We start from the raw sequence: 25909 nt of genomic DNA on the forward strand, positions 1-25909 counted from the left end.
TATATTTGTCACACACACCCCAGTCCACCAGAAAGTAATCTTGAGTGCAGGCTATGTGCTGTCTTTTTCTTTTCCATTTTGTCCAGCATAGAGCAAAGGTACAATAAGTATTTGGATTCAACAGCTAATTATATCTATTTTTGAAGAGTAAATGCCAAAAGGCATCCTGACTTAAGCCTCTGAAGGATGCCACACTTGTGTATAACCACCTAGTAAAGCTCAGTATTTTAGAGTCTGACAGATACTTAACTTGCCCAGTAATTCAGCTATGGCTCCCCAGTGTACAATAGGGCTTAATAACACATTTTTTCATTGTGATAGTTCTTTGAGTTCATAAAGGTTGTCTGTTTTTCTTTAGAGCAAGTAGAATGACTATACTGTTTTCTTGACCAATAAGTCACTCTGTTTTCCATGGTTCAAAGTTAAGCTTTTATTTCGTTTTAAATTAAAAAAATAAATTTCATTATTAAATAGTGAGATGGATCTAATGATGTTCAGATAGTAGCTTACTCAGAAATATACCATCGGGGGTACAGTTAAGGGGTGGATCACCTAAACTAAAATTATTTGTTATGTTGTAGTGTTTGTTAAAAGTTCAGCAGTGGCATAATTCAAAAGAAACTGAAATACAAAGTTTCAAATGTTTACAATGGATGGGAGAAGTAAACCACTTATTTCTACTGCAATCGCAAACTACTTTCTTTCTCAACGCCAGTCAGTTTGGACACTATACCACAGTGCTAATATCATCAGGTTCATCTGCTTTCTTTTGCCTGCTTGGCAGGGATTTCAAGTATTCGAGGTGTCTCCGGGCATCCTCCTGATTTTGCCTCACATAATATACCACATATGAGATCACCATGGTGAACCAGCCAAACATGGTGACCAGCATGGCATAATCGGTAGTTTTTTTAGGGAGGTTACAAAGGTCAGCGTCATTGGCAGCATTGAGGAATGGTCTGCCAGCATGTTCATCCAACACGGACGTTTTACAGATCACGTTGTGGGCTGTCTCATGATTGGACGCCATGCTCCTCAGAACTTGCTGTAGAGTACAGTCGCAGTGCCAGGGGTTGTTGGCAATTCTGGCCCTGGCCTTCAGGTTATTGAAGGCATTTTTGTGCACACTTTGAATCCGATTGTCGGACAAGTCCAGAGTCTGCAAGGTTTCCGCTACTCCTTTGAAGGCATGCTCATCAATAAACTCAATGCCATTTTTGGACAGGTTGAGAACTCTCAGTTGATGGAGGTCCTTAAAAATTTCATTGGGAATAGATGTGATCTGATTGGAGTCCAGATACAGTAAGACTGTTTCAGGAGGAAGATCTCTAGGTATTTCCTTGAGATTTGCATTGCTACAGGTGACATTTAAACCCCCAGAGGAAGAACAAAGACAGCCCTTGGGACACATACTGGCAGAATGAAAGCACAGTATCATAAGAACAAAACTTTGTAGGAGGAGACACATGGAGAGGGAACGGGTTAACCACAGGTCTACCAGATTCATGCTGGAATGTCAGCATAATCACCAGCCCATTCCTCATTTACTCCAACAAGCGTGGTAATGGTTCCAGCCCTGTCCACACTATTGATTTCCTTCTTGCGTAGTTCAAAAGGCTGCAGCTAACACATGTGTCTCTTCATTATTTCTTTCCTTGCTTGGGCACCTAAAGGAAAGGGAAACAGATGCAATTAGTTCCTTTGCAAAGGGAGGTACATTGTAATTAAAGGTGTTCTTAGGTGTCTGGCATTCTGCGTGAGCAAGGGGGTTAGTTATGCGGGTAATTTCCATCAATGCCGCTGGGAGTTATCTGCGAAATGGGAGTCTCCTGTTCAAATCCCAGGTGCTGGGGGAGAGAACTGTCAACATATGAAGATATTTCTGAATTCTGTTGCCTGGTTTTCAGTTGGATAGAATGAGAACAAATACTCGCTATTTCTCTGCTGCTCTCCACATCCTGGACCCCTTCAAATTCTACAGAAATAAAATTTAATTATGTCTCTCACCCTTTCTGAGATAACAGATGCATTAATGCAATTTAGTCCTGCACTTGGGCAGCAATGAGAAATAATACCAATATTTCATGGTTAATGACTATAGACAGGGATATCTGTCATGGCTTTTGAACGGATGCCCGATTTGGAATACTGTCTCTAAAGAAACATCTTACTTGAATTAAGAAAATAATAAATGCATACCAACAAAATATTGCTAGAGGCTGACAGCCAAGAACCTCCAGGATAGTTGCCTTCCTTGTGATCTCTTAAAAGTACATTATACCTGGGAGGATGCTTTTCACTGAATTTCCAGAGGATCCTCTCTCTCTTTTCTAAGGACCATATCCCCTTCCCAATAAATGCTTAAATATGGCACACACCTATATGACTTTTTTATGTAACAAAAGAATTAATTAAGAAATACTGTCTTTGAAGACTTCCCCAATAGACTTCACTCTCTATATGTTGCATGTTGCATATATGTACTGTTAGTGTTGGCAGGGGGCACAGAAATTACAAAATTAAGTGATGAACAAAGTTATGAAACTTACTCGACGGCAGAGAGCAGAGGTAAGAATACAAGTTAACTCTCAAAATTACCCTTTAATATAGAGAAGAAAGCACACATCTTTGGGACCAGTTCACAGAGGAGACAAGTGGATCCCAGAGAGATGAGGTTACTTACCCAAGGTCAAACAGATTGAGATGTAGAGACAGGACTCAAGCCAAAGTCTTTGTTCTGACTCATTAATATCAAAACTCTTTCCACTATCCACACACTCTCTTCCAGTCTCATCTGCTCTATAAGTATCTAGCAAGCATTGCTTATTGTGATTTCTGATGCTGTTATGTTGCAGTCCTATCTTTTATGCCATGAATACTGTTCCAAGTTGAGGACCCCACGGAGCTCAAGTGAGGGGTCCCTCTGCATTTTGAAGGGAACCCATGCCTGACTTAGAAGATTGACTCCTCTTACAGCAGTGAACAACAAACAACTTTCTGCATGAGCAACTAATGACTTTCTGAAAACTTATCTTTTATGAAGATTCCAGATGGATAAATACAGAGGGAAATGACTCCAAATGTTACCAAACTCACAGAAGAGAAGATTAATGTGAGCTGAAAACATAATGATCTGGATTGTTAATCATGGAAAAAATGAGATTAGCAACAGCAGAATGGAGCGGATGTGCTTTTGGAAAACTGACTCCCTTAAATACCAGAGAATGCTAAAGAGACACCCTAAGCTTACTAAGCCCTCCATCAACAGATCATTTCATTGGCAATGAAAGTGTCCTCCCTTTCAAGTTTCCCTTCAAAACTGTATTGCATGGCACTTGGGGACTCTAGGAATCTAGATGGGAAAGAAAAAAAAAAAAAAAACAGGTGTGGAAGGGAAGAGAGAAGACAGAGGAGTAGAAGGACAAGGCAACGAATTCTAGGAAAAGGGCATGAGAAAAACACAGGAGATAGAAGAAATTAATGTAATTGAAGAAAATAAAGGGAGTCCACATCAAACAAGTGATTTCCATCCATTGAGTATATGCAACCATCCTAAAACATGCTGAAAGATGAGAAGCCTTTTCTGGAGGACACTTCATATTTCTCTTTGGATTCATTAAAGGAGTTTGGCATAGAAAAGAAGTGTTCTCTATTCAGAGTACAAGCTCCATGATGGCAGAGGCTTGTTTCTGCCTCTTGCAGAGACAATAGTAAGCAATTAAAAAGTAAAAAGTACACTAAGTTTGTATATCAACTTTATTTATTATTTTATTTTTATTTTTTGAGATGGAGTGTTGCTCTGTTGCCCAGGCTGGAGAGCAATGGTATGATCTCGGCTCACTGCAAATCTCCACCTCCCACGTTCCAGCAATTCTCCCACCTCAGCCTCCCAAGTATCTGGAACTACACGCACACACCACCACGCCTAGCTATTTATTTATTTATTTTTTGTATTTTTAGTAGAGACAGGGTTTCACCGTGTTGGCCAGGCTGGTCTTGAACTCCTGACCTTAAGTGATCTACCTGCCTTGGCCTCCCAAAGTGCTAGGATTACAGGTGTGAGCCACTGCTCCCGGCCTGTATCCCAGGTTTAATTCTTATTAGTAGTGGTGTTCTTAGGGGAACTTACACAACCTCTCTAAACCCCAGTTTCTTTAGGTGCTTTTATAATCTTTATACAAAGATAATTACAAGGTTGATTTGAGGATTATATGAAGTAATCCATGTAAAGCACTTAGCACAGTATGAAACTGGTAGTAAAAGAACAGTGCTTCTTAGCCATAGTTACTATTATTATTCTCGGATGCATTCCCAACACCCAGCATAGTGCTTGGCATATAGTGAGAACTAAATAAATATCTGTTATATGAATAAAGCAACAAAATATTGAAGAGTCTAGGTATGCTTTTTCTTCTCCAGGGCAATTATTTTTATAAATATTTTAAACATAAACATTGGCTCATCAAATGTCTACTGGTCTTATATGGCAACATAATGGACTTTGGAAAAGTCATATATGTTCGGGCTCCTAGGAGATGGAAAGAAGAATGGAACTCTTCCTCAGCAGGCTTCTTACACTTAATCAGGGTTTCTCCAGAATGATCAGTCCAATGGTCATGGTCACATATAAGAAATGTTTAGGACACAGGTTGAGTTCTCTACTCAGATTGCAGTCTTTCTTGAGATGGAATCCATCATATCCCAAATGGTCTACCTGTAGACTGGATGTAATGCTTGTTAGGAGTACAAATACAGAGCACCCCTTGCTTTCAAAGAAATTGGACTTCAACTAAGTATTTCATTTAAATTGGACTTCAACTAAGTATTTCATTTTCTCTCTATTATGTTTGATAAAAAGAGAATAAAATCTTCTGGGATTGGCTATATTGCTGAGCTACTGTGATTCAGCCTCTAGAGCCATCACCCCCAGCCAGAATAAAGTGACAAAAGATGCAGGATGTAGACAGCTGAGCCCTGGGATGCTGCTATGGTTTGAATATGTGGGCCCTTCTTCACATATTCTGATATCTAAATCTAGTCCCCAGTGTGAGGATATTTGGAGGTGGGGCCTTTGAGAAGTGATTAGGTCATGAAAGCAGAGCCATCATGAATGGAATTAGTGCCCTTATAAAAGAGGCCCCAGAGAATTCTCTCATCCCTTCTGCCGTGTGAAGAAACAGAGAGAAGAGAGCCATCTATAAGCCAACAAACAGGACCTCACCAGAAACCAAATCTTCTGGCACCTTGATTTTGCAAGCTCCAGAACTGTAAGAAATAAATTTCTATTGCTTTAGCAGTGCAAAAAGACTTAGACAGATGTCCAGGATGTAGACAGCAAAGCCAAAGGTATCAAGTCAAGGTCATCTTCACCAGGGAGGATGGAAGAGCTGCTCTCCACTCTTTGATACTGGTTCTGTAGTTTCCAAAGGGATTATCAGTTTGCTTTATATTACTAGACAGGTCAACATGAGGACATGTGCCTCAGAGAAAAAGGGGTGGATATTCTTCTGACATTGGTTATCATCCTGCAGAATACAGGGCTAAAAAGCTTAGAAGCCTAAAACTCCCTCCTGCTCTGATTGAATCACATCTACAAACAAACCCAAAGCAGTAAACAAGCTATGCTGCTGGGCAAGAAGAGTGCCTTCCTACTAACTTCAGAATGGGTGGTTAGAACATAAAGAAGGGCCTGGGGTCACACTGGTAATGGCAAAAACAGCAACAGCAATACCGCCTGTCTTTCTGATAAGGAATAAGACCCAATCAAAGGGATGGACCAAGTTAAACAGCATCTTTCCTCCCTCCTAACTGCCCCTCTGCAAATCTCGACTCACTGGACTACCCTGTCCCCATCTACTCATTCCCTTTAACTATGTCTGGGTCAAGCAGGAAGCAGTAATATTTCTGGATGTGGTGTTTAAGTACGCACTGCACCCCAAAGGAGAATTATTTTATCCAGACTCATATCTCGCTCATATTTTCTTGCCACCCAGATTTCTGAGCATCAGCAGTTAATCCTGGGATTGGGTGGCAACCATCAAATACCATTTCCAGAAGAAAAAAAACAGTGCATTTAACAGGCTGTTCATTCAGTGAGAAGACAGGCCATTCAGTGGCTGATTAACAACTGTCTTTCTGCTTATTGCTTTCTTTTCATCATTAAATGATTGATAGAAACATTCAGAGATTCTAACCCAAAAGCTTTTATTAACCCTTCTGAGATAAGTGAGTGTACCAATTCACAGAGAAATACCAGGTACACCAGTTTCTTCCAATTATAGTCTATGCAACTCTATTACTAAACAGGAGAATTTGATTAAAAAGGAAATAGCAAAACAGGAAGGGCTTTTAATTTAAAACATAAAATTCAAATCAATGGGAAAAACCCTCATACATTTAATTATTTAAAATTTAAAACTTCTCTATGGCAAAAAGTTAAGGTCATAAGCAAAGTCAAAGAACAAATGACAAAACAAAAGGTTGATTATTTTAATACACAGAAAATCCTTACAAAAGAATAATAAACTAATTAAAAAAAATGGAGAGCTGGGTGCAACAGTACACACCTATAGTCCCTGATACTTATGAGGTTGAGGTGCAAGCATTATTTGAGCCCAGAAGTTTGAGTCCAGACAGGGCAACATAGCAAGACCCTGTCTCTAAAAAATAAAAAGAAAAAAAGCAGAAAAGAAAAATGGATGGGAAAATAATACACATAAATGGCAATGTATATGATGTATACAAAATAAACAATATGAAAATATTCTTGATCTCACTGACAGTAAAATAAATTCAGGTTAAAGTACTTATCATCTAGATTAAAATTAGGCATAGTATTTAGTGTCAATAAACATGTTAAGAACAAAGCATTCTCAAACACTTGATAAGAGGATAGATGGTGCACTCTTGTCATATAAGCAATTTGGGAATATCTATCGAAAATTTAAAATTGAAGAATAAGCTGTTGATGATATAAAGATGTCCAAAGATTACCCTAAAGAGCAGCTCAAAAAAAAAGCAAATACTTATAATCACATTTGTGTAGATTTTTTAAAGAAGATAAATATGCAAATATAAATATGCAATTAATATGTTTACATATGCATAGATCACTTCCAAAAGGGTGTATTAGAAACTATTAGTAATGGTTAACTCCAAGCGAGTAGTGGAACTGAGGGGCTGTCAGGTGGAGAAGAGGAATTGCCTTTTTATTTTATATTCTTTTGTATGGTTTTAACTCCTGATGGTATAAATGTATATTTTATTTTATTTTGCAATAAATATTTAAAAGATAATGCAAAAGGACTAGGATTAGCCAAAAAATGACCTAAATTTAATGCCTCAGAAAGTAACTAACTATTCAGTGCATGAAAGAGTTGAACAATGGTGGTCAAGATGGCAAAGGCAAATGAAAGAACAATGAATTATTAAAAGCAGTACATGTTTCATGATGAGAAACTGAATATACAAACGGACAGTGGGCACACCATATACAAAAATAGATCTCTGATGCACAATCTGCAGCAACTAGACCAGGAAACCAAACCACAATCTCTGTAGCAAACAGCCCAAATCAGCCAAGAACTGATTATTATTAACTGATAGTTTTCCTAATTTTTGACCCTGCTTCCAACTTAGGACCAACCAAAGAACACGTAATGTACACTGGTAACCAATCATGTAGGCTGCCATTCTTCTAAGTTAGCACACCTATAGCTTCTCCATGTCAACAGCCTTCAACCACAACTCTCCTGAAGCCTTCCTTTTTTCCCACTATAATGCTTTTACACTCCTCTGCCAGCCTTTGAGTCTGTCAAATGCAAGGGATGGTGGTTGCCTCTTTTGCTGTAGAAAGCTCTGAATGAATAGCATTTGCTTATTCTCATTTGGGTGGTTTTTGTTTATTTTCACAAAACCTAAAGTTTGAGTACTTGATATCTTTAATGCAATATCCCAAAATTAGTCTTATTGACAATCATAGAGCTTAGATATGATTTATTTATATGATCAGGTTATCCATAAAATAAGTATGGGTTGCATCAACCATCAATATGTCTAATTCCTGTGTATTTGTGACTAAAATAACTAGGAAAAGAGAGTTGGGACCTGGCTAATTCAAGTGAATAAATTGCATAAGTAATTTTTCCACTGCTGGTCTTTGGGATCATGTTTGGAGATAACTTCTTCACTCACATCTTTAGCACTGAGTTCTGCCATGGACTTTGGTTCTCCATTTCCATTCTCAACTGTCTACTACAGGAAGAGTTCATCAGGGCCTCAAACTTTGCATACCCAAAAGTAAAATCATAATTTTACCCTCAGCTTTACCCAATGACTCCCGCCTCCACTGTAGACCACCTTTCTTCCCTCCCGATTTCTTGAAGTTTTTATTTCTGTTCTCCATTCTACCTGTCCCTTGCTTTGCATTCTCATGGCCTCTTTCCTAATTCAGATCTCCAACATCCTGTTCTAAAAGAGCAAAAGCCTCCTTCATGAATTGTTGGTGTCCAGTCTCTGTGCTTCCATTCTTCTAATGTCAGCTTAAAGTAACACTCTTAACCACATCATCCTGTAGGTCAAAAAAGCACTAATGACCCCGATGGTTCATAACAATCTCCTTTTACGGTTGTACCTCCCACCATGTTTTCTTACACAGACACAGAAACATGAATTCAACAAATAGCTCAATGAGGAGAAAACAGATGATGAATGGCAGTTCGTTCCGCAAATAGATTTATCAGAAACCAATCAAACTGAAGATCTCTACACTGTAGAATAGCTTTTCTGATTTAAAATCCAATTATAAAGTTCTGGCCCATGAGTCATTTAGGTGGCTCATTAATAACAGCTGTGATCCTTTAGTCAAGGATATGAACTGACAAGGCAGACAGATGCATGAAGAACAGAGAATATTTTCATTTAAAAAGAGAATAATCTGGTAGCAGATCCAGAACTGTTTAAGGCAAGGAACTCTTGCAATCTCCAAACTCTCCTTTCTCTAATATTCCAGCCTTTACTATATTATTTACTGTTTTCTACTTCATATTAAATACATCACTTTTTACCTTCTCTACTGCTAGACCATGAGGTTCCAACAGGCAGGATCAGTGTCTTACCCATTTTACATTCTCACATTGCCGATGGTAAGAATTTAATAAACATGTATTGAAATGAATTATAATCCATTCTCATTTCATTACAACACAGCTATCATTTGCTTGGCATTTATTACACATCAGGTATTTGTTAAGTGATGAATTCATCTAGCAGGATGGTAAAATTGAAATTCTGACAAGGTTCTTGGTTAAATGAATGTAGAGTTAAAAAGTTACCACGTAACTTTTTTTGGAATTAAGGCATTAAGTTACCATATAAAGCTGGGCTGACACACGTTCTGTGAGTCAATGTGTCCTTGCCCACTTTGAAAGTAAAACAGTCAGGAGGTACCTATCATGTCACGTTCCCAAGGAAAGGAGAAAGTTTAGTACATGACCCCTGGAGTTGGGAGGCAGAGTGTCTTGGAACGAGAACCAGGTTAACCTGTTGTTTGGAGATGGAGTTGGGTGATGTTTCAATGTTGGGGTGAGCCTACACTCCCAGAATTTGTCAATAAGGGATGGGAAACTATTTCCTATAGGTCAAATGTGGTCACTAGAGGGGAAGAGATTTTCAAGGAGCGAGCATCTTGAGTCTTATTTCACTGTCCCATAGGATTCCTTCGGAGAACAGAGGGACTCCAGCAACACAAAACTGTAGGGTAGACGCTTAGATTTTGAGCAAGTGGCCACCTGAAACGAATCCACTATCAGAGTCAGGGGAGCCACATGGCGGGAGGGCATGGAAGCCTCAGGAGAGAGAGACCTGAATCCTCTCATCATCCTATTAATTCTACCTCCTGAGCAGCTGCCACCCAGTTATGCTCACCTGGGGGTGGGGTGGAATGGAAGGCAGAGAAGAGAAATCAAGCCACTTACTAAATCCTCTTTCTCTTTGAGCCTGAAACAAAGGGAAGGGGAGAACAGTTAAATATTAAATGAAATTCAGGGTTTTTGTTAATCTGTTAAACTGTACATTTAAATGATCATGATTGATTAATTTTTATTTTCGTTTAAATTAACTGAGTTTGTGACTTAAAGTAATATTAGGACAATCTATTATCTAGGAGTAAGTACAACAGTATGGGGCTTACTAATGTTTGCATTCAGGGACTAGAAGAGAATGATCAAGAGGATAGAAATTAAAGGAACAGTAGAGGCAAGAAGGAAAGTTTCATTTTATACTGGTTACACATGTATCACCTCACCACAATTCTCACAAAACCCCTAAAAGGTGGTAATTGCAACCCTTGTACGGATGAACAAATTGAGGCTTAAAGAGGTTATATAACCCATTTGTGGTAACTAGTGCTAAATGACAGAGGCAAGAACTTAACTGAAGTCCTTTGGCTTCCAGAGCATGTGTGATCAAACATGGCACCATACACCATTTTACAGCTAAACTATAATTCTTTTCCTTCCTAACTGATTCCACTAAGATAGGAAACAAGGATGAAGATGGATTTTTAAATTAAGGGAAGTATACTTCCAAGTCAAAAGCTCTAAAATTATCCATCTGCCTTACATTTGTGAACTACTTTAGAAGCTTGTGGGGCAAGTGCACATGCATGCTTTCATTTGATTATCTCTAAACAAACAGCACTGTCAAAAACACATAGTGGACATTATTAGTCTCTATGTTAATACAGTAGAGGAACTCATAAAATGGAGACTCCCCAAAGCCACACAGCTGGTTAGCAGCAGGAAAGGACCTGCATCTCAGGTATCCCCCAGAATAGGTCTCATTTAACATGCATTGGTTTCTATATCTCTTTTCCTGGCCACTTTTTATATGAATGTCTGTAAACACAAATGCTGAGTTTCAAATGCCTCACCAGCCCTCTGTTGACCTCTTTCTGCCAAATTTGGGAAAATCAAAGAGGGATACCACCCCTTCTCCTGTTAGAATTTCTTAAAGGCCACTCTGATATAAAACTTTCATCAAAATCACATGAAATCCATTTCTTCTAAATCTCAGTCAGTTAAGGCACTACTTTTCCACTTTGGAAATCTATTTCACAAGATAAATCTTCAAGCAAACCCTCAATATATTGGGAAAGAACTGACTCTTCTGAATACATTAACTCCTTCCTACAAGATCTAGTGCTTATGGATCTTCAGAGTGGGTTTAAAAGTTCTTCCTACAAATGAATCCACTGGAAAAACAAACAAATACATTTTTAAAACCCACTTTTTATGAACCCAGCATTTATCCCTCTGTGGGTACTGAGCACAGCATAAAGATACCACGATGTCTTTGCTACATCCATATTTATTATGCAACATGCTGCAAGTTTATACGGAGACTGAGTGGGAATCTATCCATCTTGGTTTCTTTCTGTTTCTCTACTATTATTTCACAGCAAATGCTTATGACATTTACAACGTGAGAGCTTTGCAAACTTTTAACATCTAATCTACATAAATGTAGGCTCTCCAAGATTCACCAGAGTCCAGGATAACTTGAAAGCTTCCTTTAGAAAGCCCTTACTTATGCTGAATTCAGTTGTACTTCTGAGTAGGATGAGTGTAACAATTTTTTTAAAAACATATCCTGCTTAACCCTGCTTCATCCTTCTTACACAAGATGCTGTAATAATATTCACTGGGTTGGTGGGAAAAACACAGGATTGAGATCCAAAATGAAGACTCAGAAACTGGATTCAGCTTCCCAAGGAATGAATTTCAGGAATTTAGCACAACACATACTTCCATCCCTTAGTTGCCCTAGGACTATCATCAATAATATCCACCTCATTGGTCTCACAGTTACAAGGAGACAATAAAATATGTGTGGAATGTGCTTCAAAAACTGTCAATGACCATTCAAAGATGATTAGATTTAAAATTCAATTATTTTCCTAAAATATAAGATCATTCTGTCTTGAGGGTTTCACATTTCTTTTTCTTAAGTATAACCAATTAGGAAATGATTCTCACATCACATACAGTATTCATGCCAATATATATTTGACCCAAATCTATCAAGAGGAAAGCATCAGACCAATTCACAACTTGAGGCATTTTACTAATCTGGACTTTTTGAAATTTCACTGAAGAAAAAAAAAATAAAGAAACAAAACAAAACAACAATAAAACACAGGCTTTAGAACTTTTCTAGATTAAAGAAAAGAGATGTCGCAACTGAAAACAATGCAAGAGAACAACTTCTGGATTTAAAGGAAATGCTAGAAAGGGACATTATTGGAACAACTGGGGAAAATTTGAATGTATACTGTATGTAAGGTATTATTGCATCAAATTTACATTTCTTGAAATTTATCCTGATATAAGTAGAATGGAGGTAGTTGTTCTTAGGAGGCACATACTGAAGTATTTTGGGGTAAAGTGTCTTGACAACTGTAGCTGTCAAATTATCTGGCAGAAACGAAATATATCTGCCTATATATTGTGAGAAACAGTGATGGAAAAAATTTAACAATTTTTAAAGGGATGGTGATGGACATATAAGTGTTCATTGTACCAATTTTTCAACTTGTCTGAAAGTTTCAAATTTTTCAAATAAAAATTTAGGGTAGGGGAGATTCTACATCTTAAAAAAAATCTTCAAGAGGAAGATAAGTCCTTTTTTGGTGATGCAAAAAAGTCTTAGGAATCCTAGATAGAGTAAGGCTTATCCCCTCAGAGTGATACAAAATGGAAACCCAAGGTGAAATGAGCAGTGATTCTCTGCAATTGCATTTCATGAACTCCAGGACTCCATTTCACTGCCCTACGAGACATGTGCAAGGTGCACTTGGTTTTAATTGGTCAATATGGAGATCACAGCTTGGCCACTAACTCATTGCATAATTTCTCTATCCTAGTTTTCTCATCTGAACATGAGGGTAATAAAAGTTCCACCTCACAAGGGTGAGATAGGGATTAAATGAGATAACACATGTAAAACATTTAGAATATCTGCTGTTACAAGATAAACTCTCAGTCGGAATTACTACTACTACTACTGCCACCACCACCACCACCACCACCACCACCATCATCATCTTACACTGATGTCTGCTATGACAATGTGGAGCCTTCACCATCTTACACTTTGTCTTCTCTCTGCTATGACAATATTTCTAAAGAATCAATGATTTCATTTTATCAACTTTTTCATGTTATTCCAAGGGGGATCCACGCTCAGAGACATAGCTAAATCAGAATCATAGAATGGTAAAGAAAATGAACCATATGACGAGGGAAGAGGATGAACAGCATAATTCTGATGGTGGCTACCATTTTGTGGGCACCTTCTATGTACAAGGCACTGGGCCAAAAGCTTTACTTTAAAAATAGAAAGAAATTTTGCTCCCAGGATGCTTATACCTAGAATCTTTGTATATCTGATTTAAATGCTAAAATGTGAGGGTTTGGGGGTGATATTTAGATGAGATTTTGTACTTTGAGTTGATGCTGTAATGAATTGAGAATTTTGGGGGATGTTTGAATATGATTAATATATTTTGCATGGAGGATGGATATAAATCTTTCAGAACCAGAGGGTAGATTGTGATAAGCCAAAAATGGTCTAAAAATATCTAGGTCCTGATCTCTGGAACCTGTGAATGTTACCTTTTATGGAAAAAGAATCTTTGCAGATATGATTAAATTAAGGATCTTGAGATGGAAAGATTATCTTGGATTATCTGGATGAGCCCTAAATGCAATTTTGAGTGCTCTTATAAGAAGGATACAGAGGGAGATCTAACACAGAAGAAAAGGCAATGTAACAACTAAGGTAAGGATTGAAGTGATATAGCCACAAGTCAAGAAGTGCTGACAAGCTACCAGAAGCTAAAAGTTGCAAGCAATGGATTGTCCTTTATAGTCTTTGGAGTTAGTGTGGCCCTACCCCCAAAATTGATTTTTTGTCCATTGAAACTGATTTCAGACTCTACCTCCAGAACTATAAGAAAACAGATGTGTGTTATTTTTAGCCACCAAGATTGTGGCAATTTGCAACAGAAACTATAGGAAACTAATACAGTAGTAAATGGAGAATAGAACTTGAAGTCAATTCTATCTGACTCCCCATTATATGAGTTAAGAGTTTTTGCTACAACTAAGTACCTGGCTTAACTCTGAGTTTCCTGGCAGCTAAAGACAGACAGAAAACAAACAAACAAAAATGGTTATTATCTAAAACAGTCAAAACGATTAGTTATTAGCAGAGATAAAATTTTTTCAAATTTTATCATTTTCAAAAAATCCTAGGAAAGAGCTGCCAAACAACATAATGGACAATGTCTTTAAGATTTCACTGATGATGCAGATACATTCTTCTTTGGTCTTTTGCATACAGTGAAATCATTGATGTGTACAAGACTTTCTAAGCCATAGAAAGTTAAATTATGATCTAGGGATGATGTTTACTAGAGGTCAGGATAAAACCAGGATGAGATAGAAATGTGGTGGAACAGGGTAGTTAGTACGTCCCTCACAGTGAGGGGCCCACAGAATTTATTGTACAAACAAAGACAAGTCTAACAGTGAAAAGCAATGCTAGTGACAACTGTGCTGGGACAACAGGTTCAAGAAGGAACAGTTCCAGGCAAAATGGAACATGTAGTAACCTCACTTACAAACAGCATTCTTAAGAGTTAGGGGAGAGTCTGATCAAATTTACAGAATGCCATTTTAAAAGGATATGTCAATCCCTAAGACTACAACAAACCTCCGTGCACAGCTCATAGTCTTCCTAGACATCCACAGAGATTAGCCCCTGTAGGCTATTAATTTAAAATTTTACAAATAGCATTAAAAAACATTTGAACTTTAAAAAATAAACAAATGCATAATTCATACATGTAACACATCAAATATTTTGTTCTTCCAGGCCTTATATGTGTACACACGCATCATTTTACAATTGCCCTGTTAGCATAGGTAACAATTTTGTGTTTCTGTCTTTTTCGGGGTTGTAGATTGTCGTGACTTTCATCATTTTAATGCCTGCATAGTACCTGAGTGAATGGGGTTGTATGTTAGATATATTTACACATTATTCTTTTGTTCGATATTTAGGTTGTCTCTCATGATTTGCTACTATAAATAATGTGGAATAAAATTATTCCATTCCTGGTCTACATCATTGAAAGAGCCAGCTGATAACAAAATGGGAATACCTTTAAAATGAGAAAGGTTTGGTTATATCTCTGTCCTTGGCATGAAAGTTAAACTGTGCAGAGCTGTTCCATGGGAAGGTAACAGCCTGAGGAGGCTGAAATGCCCTCTCCTGGTTTTAGCCATTGTGGATTTTGGACATACAGGCATCTGATGAGAACCATTGTCTCAGTCCTTTTGCTCCCTTGTTAGAACAGAGCAGACCAGAAAGTCAGGGTCCTATTTTTTGGTCAAAAATATATATTTAAACACACATGTTTATCTACAGATTCTATAATATTTCTTAGAAATGGTCCACTATGTTTCCTAAGAAGAGAAATTGGGGAAAAATAATGCCCTTTATGTGTTTACTATTAAAAATGTAACTGTGCAAACACATGTATATAAAACTGTTTTTTCAAACTGTCTGTTACAGCAAAAAAGAAAAATAAAGAAGTTTTTTTGTTTGTCTGAGATGTTGTCTCGCTCTGTCGCCCAGGCTAGAGTGCAGTGGTGGGATCTCAGCTCACTGCAAGCTCCGCCTCCCGGTTTCATGCCACTCTCCTGCCTCAGCCTCCCGAGTATCTGGGACTACAGGTGCCTGCCACCATGCCCGGCTAATTTTTTGTATTTTTAGTAGAGACGGGGTTTCACCGTGTTAGCCAGGATGGTCTTGATCTCCTGACTTCGTGATCCCTGCGCCTCAGCCTCCCAAAGTGCTGGGATTACAGGCGTGAGCCAACACGCCCAGCCAAAGTATTTTCTAAAAAATATAATTAATCTAAATATTCGTCATAAAGAGATTGATTAAATAAATATGGTACATCAACAAAATGAATGAAGCAATATGCAAATCCTGATAAAAAGATGTCAAATACATATCACTGAGGGAAAAATTTGAATGTGTAATCCCATCTGTGTAAGGCAGAACAGAAGCATCTACACACACACACACACACACACACACACACACACACACGCAAAAGCTTTAAAAGTTGTGGAAAAACAACAACAAATTGATAATAGTTTTACCTTTAGGGGACGGTTTTGGGGGTTGATAATATTAAGGAGAATTTTTACTTTTTACCTTATATCATTTTCTATAGTCATAATTTTTCACCATGAGCATAATCATAACAACAACTAAGCAACAAACAAAGAGATTGGCCAGGAAGCATTGATTGATAGACAACTTATTCAGTGTTAAGTGCTGTGGAAGATATGAAAGTATATGAGACAGTGCCTCTTCTTACCAGTGCAGCCACTCTGGACCGTTTAAACTTTCTTGGTCTCAACAAAATGTACAGAAATCATCCAGAACCTGAAGCTAGATAAAATCAAGTTCAACTTTCATTTCTGATAACAGCTAGGAGGTCTTGGACAAGCCAACTAATTGTTCCGCATGTCAGTTTCCTCAACTAGAACTAAGAATGATGCTTATTTCATTGATTTCTGATGTGGTTCTGATAATGACTGTCTCATAGTAGATGCTTGGCAAATATTATTAGCTCTGAATACACCTTCAAAGGGATCAGAATCACATTCACATTTTCCAGGGGTTCTATGGAAAGTTAGTTGTCTGAGAGTTCTACAAATGAGTATTATGAAGTCATAAGTCTGAAAAACACTCTTTCTGAGACTCACAATGGATATCAGCCTGTTAAAGGTTCTGACAGTTGCAGTAAAGTATTTATTAACCCAGATTTTCCCAAATATATTTGGCTCCCTGCTGAAGGCCTCCCCAGGTCTTCTTATTTTTATAGTGAAATCACCCACAGAATAAAACATTGCTATTAATAAATTAATATATTCAGATTTAAATGGACAACATTTAATACTACCTCTACTACTACAATTACTACTACCAATACATTCACACTTTACCTAAATATTCTGGAAGAGTATGAGGTGACAGGTTTTGCAAGTGAGGATTCTAGTTGCACTTGATCACTGTCAAGTTGCATAATATTACCATAGAGAAACACCCACCACCAACTAATGTCTATTGCAGGCAGAGAAGAAAAAATTAATAATCAATAGTTACCACTAAGGGTTATTTTTTGTTTTATTAAAGAAATGTCCCTGGACTTAAACTAGACATACTTATAAGTAAATGAAGATGAATGGACTATTGTGTTTCAATTTTATACTCTGCTATTTCCTCATCTTCAGATAACACTTTTCTTTTTGAAAAGATTATTTAATACTATTACCCTTAAAGGCTTTGAAAACCTTATAAAGCAGTATTTTTTTAAAGGACCTTGGAATTAGGCATACCTAAGTTTGTCTAACTTTGTCATTCAGCCTCTTAGTAGTTACCAGTTACTGCTAGTAATTTGAACTTATTAGTTTTGTGATTTCTAGGGCATGTTACTTAACACTGGACCTCAACGTTTTCATCTATAAAATGGGCATAATATCTATTTCACATGGTTTGATAGATTGCTTCCAAAACTGACTTCCATGATTCCTCATCTTCTATTATCCATGGTCTTTTGCAATGCGGCCTTGAAGCTCCTTAAATTAACAGGTGGAGCCTATTTTCCCATTCTTTAAATCTAGTCTAGAATGGGACTGTTGAGGCAGATGAGGGATTCATGAGGCAGATGTGACACTATGCCAGTTCTGATCCTAGGCTTCTCCAAAAGGTCTTGCATGTTCCTGCTCTTGATCTTAGAACCCTGCCCAGCCATCATGTGAACAAGTCCTGGCTAGCCTGCTGGAGGTTAAGAAACCATATAAAGGAGAAGCCTGTTGTTCTAGCTGAGGTATCCCAGCCTAGAGCCAGCCACACTCCAAACACAGGGGAAAACCAGTCTGATCATTAGAGCCAACTACTTGATCTGCAGCTGACCATAGGCTAAGGAGCCAAGACTAGAAGAACCACCAAGCTACTCACGGATTTGTGAGCAATAATAAATGCCTCTGAATTTGTAAATATTTGTTATGTAGCGAAAGCTAACTGATACACATGGCTGTTTTACCAATTAAATAAGTAAGTTAACATATTTATATTTATGTTTTTATCACAAACCCTGATTAATATTTGTTTCACGCATATACACTAACAACTAATAGAACAGTATGCTTTTCAATAAAAGTATAATAGAAACCTCATTTTAAAATTTTGTCATTGCTCAATGCTGAAGGACAACGTGGTTCCATTGTCATTAGATACCAAATTATTTAATTCTATTTGCTGACCATGACAGTCAATAATGTTCTAAGTCGTTATGGTAACTTTCAAGCAGCTGAGGAAAAACTGATACACAGATGAAAGATATCCATGCACTTCAAAGGTGTAATCTGAATAATAAATTTAAATATTGTTTGCTCACATATCCCTCGTGTCTAGCACAGTTCCTGGTGTGGAATTAGTGCTATATTAGTATAGTCCAGGGGTTAAGACCAGGGACTCAGAAGTCAGACTATCTGAGTCTAAACCCCAGTTTCCATATTAACCTTGCCTTACCTCAGTTTCTCCACCTGTAAAATGAGTGTAACAGCAGTACTTATTTCTTCTATTGGTAGAAAGGACTAAGTTATATTATTTAGGCAAAACAGAATAAGACCTGGAAGAGTAAGTACAAAATAAGTATTAGCTATTTCTCTTTGTTGAGTGATTTTTAAGCATACTCTTGGAAATAGAGCCTGTGTGGCATATAGTCATCTTAGTGGACATGTGTGGATAGCCATCCTAGTGCCTGTTGATTCTCTGCAGCTCTCAGAAGCTCTTTTGCAAACACAAAGACAAACATCAAAGAGACAACTACAAAGGAAGCAAAAATTCTGGAGATTCAGTGAAGAATTTAAATGACATGTCTTGGCAATTCTGATGAAACAGAACTGACATAAATAACATTCTGTTAATTCAGGAATATTGCCAGCATGTGGATAGTATACAGTTCTCACTCAATGTTATGTCTGCAAAAGGCTTCCATCAAATGGAGTCCACTCTCCATTATCCACGACTGACGAGTAGGCTATCAAGAAATTGCTCTGCCCCATTTCATTTTGACCATTGGTCCCCCAACAAACCTTGTGCAGAACTGCGGCATCATGCAAATTCTCACTGAATTATCCAGACTAATGACCTAAAACTGACATCTGGATGCTGAGAAGTTATTTTCACACAATACTTATCCTTCTTTCCCATTTTTATTTCCTAATCAGGAAGTCAAAAATCTGGTTACAGAATCAGTGAGGTGGGTAAGCAGCTTGGAGTTGAGACAGATTACACACATGAAGCATGAAATAGCCAAATTTTCAAGAATCATCGCAAAACAAAGTTGTTCTTGTGAATCTCATCATTTTTCTTTTCCAGAACCACTGTCCATCAAATCAAATGGAATAACTACCCCTCCAATTTGTTGGTAGAGGTCAAGTAGTGTATAAATCATCCCTAACCTTCATATAATTTGTCCTTGATTTCAGATTTAGATTCTTCATTCTCTTAAGCATCCTAATGTAAATTTTCAAATTTCATCTTCTCAGTGATCACACGGGGGATCATGTAAGGTCAAATTTTTCCTCATTTGATTTATCCTGTCATATGTACATATATGTACAGATATATATATATACACATTCATATGCATATATATATATATATAGATAGATATATGTAGGTATATAAAAGCTTAAGTCCTCGTTCCTTGAAGAAAATGACAGAATGGAAAAGCCAATCAACCAATATTTGTAGAACAATAAAGTCATACAAAATGTTGCCTACATACTATCAATGGCAATGTAATTCTAACAGTAAGATAATCAGGCTGCCTCCTGTTTACCTAATTATACCAACAGATAACTAGGCAACCCTTTTAAACCAATTATTTGGATATAGTCTAGAAATGCTCTTGCCTCTCTGTTATCACATGAACAGTTTATCTTCTCAGTTAGACATAGATTTTTTTTCAACCAAGAGAAATCTTCCTTTCATAGTAAGGAAACCCCCAAGAACAAAAAAGAAAATCAAAACTGAGATTACCGCCCATCTTCTGTTTTTTGTTTTTTTTGTTTTTTTTTTTTTGAGACAGAGTCTCGCTCTGTCACCCAGGCTAGAGTGCAGTGGCGCAATCTCGGCTCACTGCAAGCTCCGCCTCCCAGGTTCACGCCATTTTCCTGCCTCAGCCTCTCCAAGTAGCTGTGACTACAGGCGCCCGCCACCACGCCCGGCTAATTTTTTTGTATTTTTAGTAGAGACGGGGTTTCACCGTGGTCTCGATCTCCTGACCTCGTGATCCGCCCGCCTCTGACTCCCAAAGTGCTGGGATTACAAGCGTGAGCCACCGTGCCCAGCCCCACCCATCTTTTCTACACTGTGCAGTTCGTTGAAGTTCCACAGACAAATAATGTTGCTCTGAGTTGATTTTCCTCTGGGAAGCACCCGGAAAAATTAACGGCTACCTAGGGACTTAGCTTTTGTCAACAATGAACCAAATAAAACTTTCCGAACCCATTTAATTGTCTGCATGATGCAGTAAGACTTCCCCTATCTCCTTGCTCAGACATAACACACCAATTTAAATAAAACCAGATTGGCATTCTTCAACCTAGCATTTATTCTCTCTTGGTGAACCAACTGGCAGGTAAGATAAGTAAAGACAGTAGGAATCCGTGCAGGCAAAACTAAGAAAGTCAAGCAGAGGAGAGACAGCCATTTCCAGAACAAGATAACGTAAATCTTCATCTAGCCTTCTTTAGATACTCGCACAATCTTTTAAAAACAGACATCATCATATTAACATGAAGTCACAAATTTCACTGCCTCTGAGGTAGTTTCAAGAATCATGACCAAATTGCTACCACATCAAACCAATTTTTACCCATATTCAGCTCAACAAACCTGTTTTTGGTCAGGTACACCCATGTGTTACATTTTTACCATGCCTATGGCTTTTGCTTTGTGCAGAGCCATCGCATGTAAGAGGAGGAAGGTGATGGGGAACCAAGTGGGGTCTCCTCAATTCCCTGATTTAGTAACATTCAGTCTAAGCAGAGGCACAATCCACCCTGAGCATTTCCTCCTCTTTGTCTTTCCAGTTCACCAACATCAAAAGTCACAGATGAGAGGACTGGACAGAGCAGAGCAACACACCCATGTGTTGGGGGGCCTGTGGACCATCTGACTGTTACAGCTGTGGGCATCCCCAGAGCTGCCTTGGAGCAAATAATATAGTCTGTGCTCAGAACATGTTTGCTCAATGAAGATCTGGATGGCTAAAAAGATGATGGGAGCCTCTCAAGAACCTAAAAGTCCTGGGGGTGGGCCACTCTACCCTTAACAATGCAGATTTTGCCACCTGTTTATGGAAGTCCATATGGAAATGGAGAAAGAGCAGGAGAGAGAGTGAACCAGCTGAACTAATTACCAGCTCCTCCTTGCACAATCAGGTTCAAAACAAAAGGAGGGAGCCTCTCACATTGGGGAAATGGAAACAACAGTATTTAATTCATGAAAACTAAAATCTGGAAAGATGAAGAGGATGACACCTCTATTCTTCGGAAAAGCCACCCAGGGATGGCCGCTGTCAGAAGGAGGTCAGATTCTGTGAGGTCACCATTGTTTAACCTGTCAGGACTGGTCCTGGTGTCCCAGATGCACTGTTATTGAGCCTGTGATGCTAGCCTGGCCTACAAGTTTGAGAAACACCTAATCAAAACATGAAGGTAAAATATTTACAAAGAGTGAGTGAGAGTCAGGGAGAGACTGAATCTGTACTAAGTAAATTTTTCACTTTAAATGTAGCAGCACTTCTCTCTTTTCGTCTCCTTTGTCTCCAACTTAGAAGAAAAGCCATCATTTTCAACCCTTAGGGAGATGGAGCGTCTGAGAGTCTATAAGGACTCCTCACGCTCAGCTGCTGGAACTCCCTGGAGTCTAGGAAACATCACAGGTCTGCAGACACTGAGGTCTCTCCACCTGTGGAAAGTGGCACTCATCCCATTATGGGATAATTGAGGCCTTGGTGACGTTAAAAGCTGATTCTTCTACTTTGCAGGTAGTAGATTCTTATCTGTTTGGGAATCTAGGCACATCTATTTACAAGTGACCAACAATTATCTGTGGAAATGCTGTGCTTGCCATTCTACAGCCACAAACGAAAGTGGTTAAAAATCGTACTCTAGGCAGTGATTATGGGAGTGAGATGGTGATATGGTTTGGATCTGTGTCCCCACTCAAATCTCATTTTCAATTGTAATCCTCAGTGTTGGAGGTGGGGCCTGGTGGGAGGTGACTGGAACACGGGGGAGGATCTTTCATGAATGGTTTAGCACCATCCCCTTGGTGCTGTTCTCATGATGATGAGTTCTCACAAGATCTGGTTGTTTAAAAGTGTGTGGCATCTCCCTCTCCTTCTTCCTGCTCTGGCCATGTAAGATATGCCTGATTCCCCTTTGCTTTGTGCCATGATTGAAAGCTTCCCGAGGCCTCACCAGAAGCTAAGCAGATGCCAGCATCATGCTTCCTGTACAGCCTAAAGAACCATGAGCAAATTAAACTTCTTTTCATTATAAATGACTCAGTCTCAGGTATTTTTATAGCAATCTAGGAATAGACTAATACAGATGGGAACAGTCATTTTTTATTGGTGCTGGCAAATATTCCCTGACCAAGTCAAACTTTCAACCTTGGCACAAAGCAGCAGCAAATATTATTCTTTCTGCGGTTCTTTATTTAAAATGTGTGCCTGCTCTTCTCTGTAAGGGAGAATTCTTTTCTGCTGACCAGAAAAATATGGATGCCCAGACGTCTAGAAAGAGCTGTGGATGTATTTTAATTATTTTTTACTCAACATAATTCATGGGTTCACATCTGGATATATCTTTATAGGTTCATACCTTTTCTATTAATCTGTTATCATAAAACTTCCATGTTATGTCCTCCCATGTGCACCAGGGATACCTGAGCCTCCTTCTGATGTAACCAAGATGAAAGCCTCAATAAGGTGTCTTTATATCACCAAAGCAAGGAGGAATCTGACAAAAGTCTTCCCAGAGCCTACTTGTGAAGCATCTCCTTGTTTGGTGGTTCTGTCCAGTGGCTGCTGTGGGATGAGATAAAGCTGCAGGAGGCAGAGGAGACAAGGCTAATTCTTCCTTATTCAAACTATGGATTATCTCAACCCTTGATACTCTTCCCATTCCATCTCTCTCCTCAGTCCTGGGTCATTTTCATTTCTCATTATCACCAGCACCAGAGGGAAGGCAGAGGAAACGAAGGAAGTTGAAATTCAAATCAATCGATTCTACCACTTGTTAGCAGCTCAGCTCACAAGTACACAAAGGGAGGAGGCTGCAGCTCTTCTGTGGGTTTCAATTCTCCTTGCTATTCTTGTACCCCATGCTGCCAGGCAATATTGAGTGGGCTGTATGGAAACGATCTCTGGGATGAAAAAAGAAGCGGGGGTAGCTCCCTCTAACAGTAGCTTCTTCAAAGAAAAGAAAAAGCAATTATATGCTCAGTGGCAGCGTGCCACACAGAGAAGCCCAAATTTTATTAAACAAACTCATATTTGGAAGCATACTATCCCCTCAGAACTAGAGAGAAAGGAATGCTTAGAACATATTTAGAGCAATTATAATGCAGAGGATACACTGATTGTCATAGCAGCAAAAATTTTAAATAAAGAGTACATTTCCTTAAAAGATTATGCCAAGGACATCAAAAGCAGAAGCAAGCAAAGGCTGTATTAAAATCCTAAAGGATAATGAAAACGAAGAAAAATGCATTAAGACCTTTAAAACCACTGTTTCCAACACAGGTAGAATGTCAGGGAGAGAATAGAACCCTGGAACAAATGGAATCGTCTTTTTCTCCCTGCACTTATAAGAAAGGGCTGGACTACAGTCACCAATGCCCTGTCCTGTTCTCAATGGTGGACATTGCGAGGCACCACCTAGATGACCCTGCAACAAAGGGTTTGCCCCAGCTTCTGGGAGTGTTGGTGGCAGAGAGCTTTCAATCAGTGACCCATTCGGGGATTGTCTCTGTAGCAGAGAGACACTTTGCCTTCCAGAAACAGCCCACATCCGATGACTGACCAGTGGGGGAGGATGAAGGTCTGGCTCCCTCAGCCTAATATGGGACAGCTCTGAAGGACCAGTCTAAATCCAGAGCTGGCTGTGAGGTTGGCTGAGGCTGTGGTTGGTTCTGCATCACAGCTCATCTTCTCCTTCTTGCCATTCCTTCCCACCCCATTCACAAATGTTGATCCCAAGGGTACTCCTTAATAAACCTCTTGCATGCCAAATCCCATCTCAGAGTCTTCTTCCCTAGAATCTCAACATGCAACAGTTATTAGTCACTAGTCTTTGCACACTCTGGCTTTTTTTGTTTTCTTAACACTTTTTTTCTGAGCTGAATATTTACTTTTGTCAATGAGGTTGGTATATACTCCAAGAAGTTAAGTTATGTAACACATCAAAGAAGAAATGCAGGTTGGTTGGTGGGGGATGCAGGAGAGAAAAAGGCTATGAATGATCCAAATGGAAATTGAATAAAAAGATTGGGCTTCAAATTAACTATTTAAAGAAGCAGTGTTGAAGTTACCATAAGGAGCATGGAAAATTAAGAAATAACCATTTACTGGCTGGGCGCGGTGGCTCACGCCTGTAATCCCAGCACTTTGGGAGGCCAAGGCAGGCGGATCACGAGGCCAGGAGATCGAGACGATCCTGGCTAACATGGAGAAACCCCATCTTTACTAAAAATACAAAAAATTAGCCAGGTGTGGTGGCCGGCACCTGTAGTCCCAGCTACTCGGGAGGCTGATGCAGGAGAATGGCGTGAACCCGGGAGGCGGAGCTTGCAGTGAGCCGCGATCGCGACACAGCACTCCAGCCTGGGAGACAGAGCGAGACTCCGTCTCGAAAAAAAATAAATAAATAAACAAATAAATAAATAAATAACCGTTTACCTCGGCAAAGCAAGGGGTATAGTCTGTATGAATCCTATACCACGGCCGAGTCTATTAATGAAAAAGCAACTTTTTTAAACTAAGCGTAAGAACTTGGTATTTTCTATCTGAGGTAGCTACTGCCAATAGAATCTTAGAGAATGTTTGCCACCAGAAAAAGATATCATAACTGAGAGACCGGACTAAGCTATCAATGAAGCATATCTGGGCATGACCCCCACTGAACCACTAAATGACATTTCACACAGTATTTAAACCCCAAGTCTGAAAGGAGGAAAGCAGGCAACTTGCTCAGTGAATAGAGATTCATGAAACTAAGATCTTTCTGAATTATTGTATATGAAATTTCCATCAATTGCACTGCCTAAGTAAATTAAGGTATAGTCATAAAATAGTAATAGTAAATAGTTGTTTTTAAAAATGAGGTATATAGATATATATATACACATATATATATATATGAGTGAAGCTTGTATATATTTGAAGAATATATGTGAATATATATATATATAGAGAGAGAGAGAGAGAGAGACAGCTAGAGAGAGAGAGGGGAGGAGAGTCTACCATATCTTAATATTAAAACAAAAAATGCCAGTTGCAAAACAGTGTGTGTGGTGGCATAATTCCATTTTAATGAGCAAATATATGTATGGCATCACATACTATTCTGATAACTTCACAATTACTAACTTATTTAATACTCATAACCATTTTTTGAGGTATTTACAATAATTATCCCCATTTTCCAGATGAAAAAAAAAATACTGAGGCACACTGAAATTA

At 38.6% G+C, this 25909-nt stretch overlaps 1 protein-coding gene across 11 annotated transcripts in view; it reads right to left on the bottom strand.

The window, feature by feature from the left end:
* Positions 1-405: 405 nt before the first annotated feature.
* LRRC3B (leucine rich repeat containing 3B) overlaps positions 406-25909 on the bottom strand; it is a 335012-nt gene continuing 309508 nt past the window's right edge. For 8 of the 11 annotated variants that reach the window (XM_058442569.1, XM_058442567.1, XM_058442566.1 and 5 more), the window contains one exon: positions 406-1667. In XM_058442569.1, the coding sequence (XP_058298552.1) occupies positions 728-1507 (780 nt within the window). In that variant the 5' untranslated portion in view covers positions 1508-1667 and the 3' untranslated portion in view covers positions 406-727. Of the gene's footprint in view, positions 1668-9924; positions 9997-16456; positions 16862-25909 lie in introns of those variants that run through there. The other 3 variants (XM_058442571.1, XM_058442572.1, XM_058442565.1) reach the window with 3 other exon arrangements.

This window comes from Hylobates moloch, unplaced genomic scaffold (assembly GCF_009828535.3).
Source record: "Hylobates moloch isolate HMO894 unplaced genomic scaffold, HMol_V3 SCAFFOLD_8, whole genome shotgun sequence".
NCBI lineage: Eukaryota > Metazoa > Chordata > Mammalia > Primates > Hylobatidae > Hylobates > Hylobates moloch.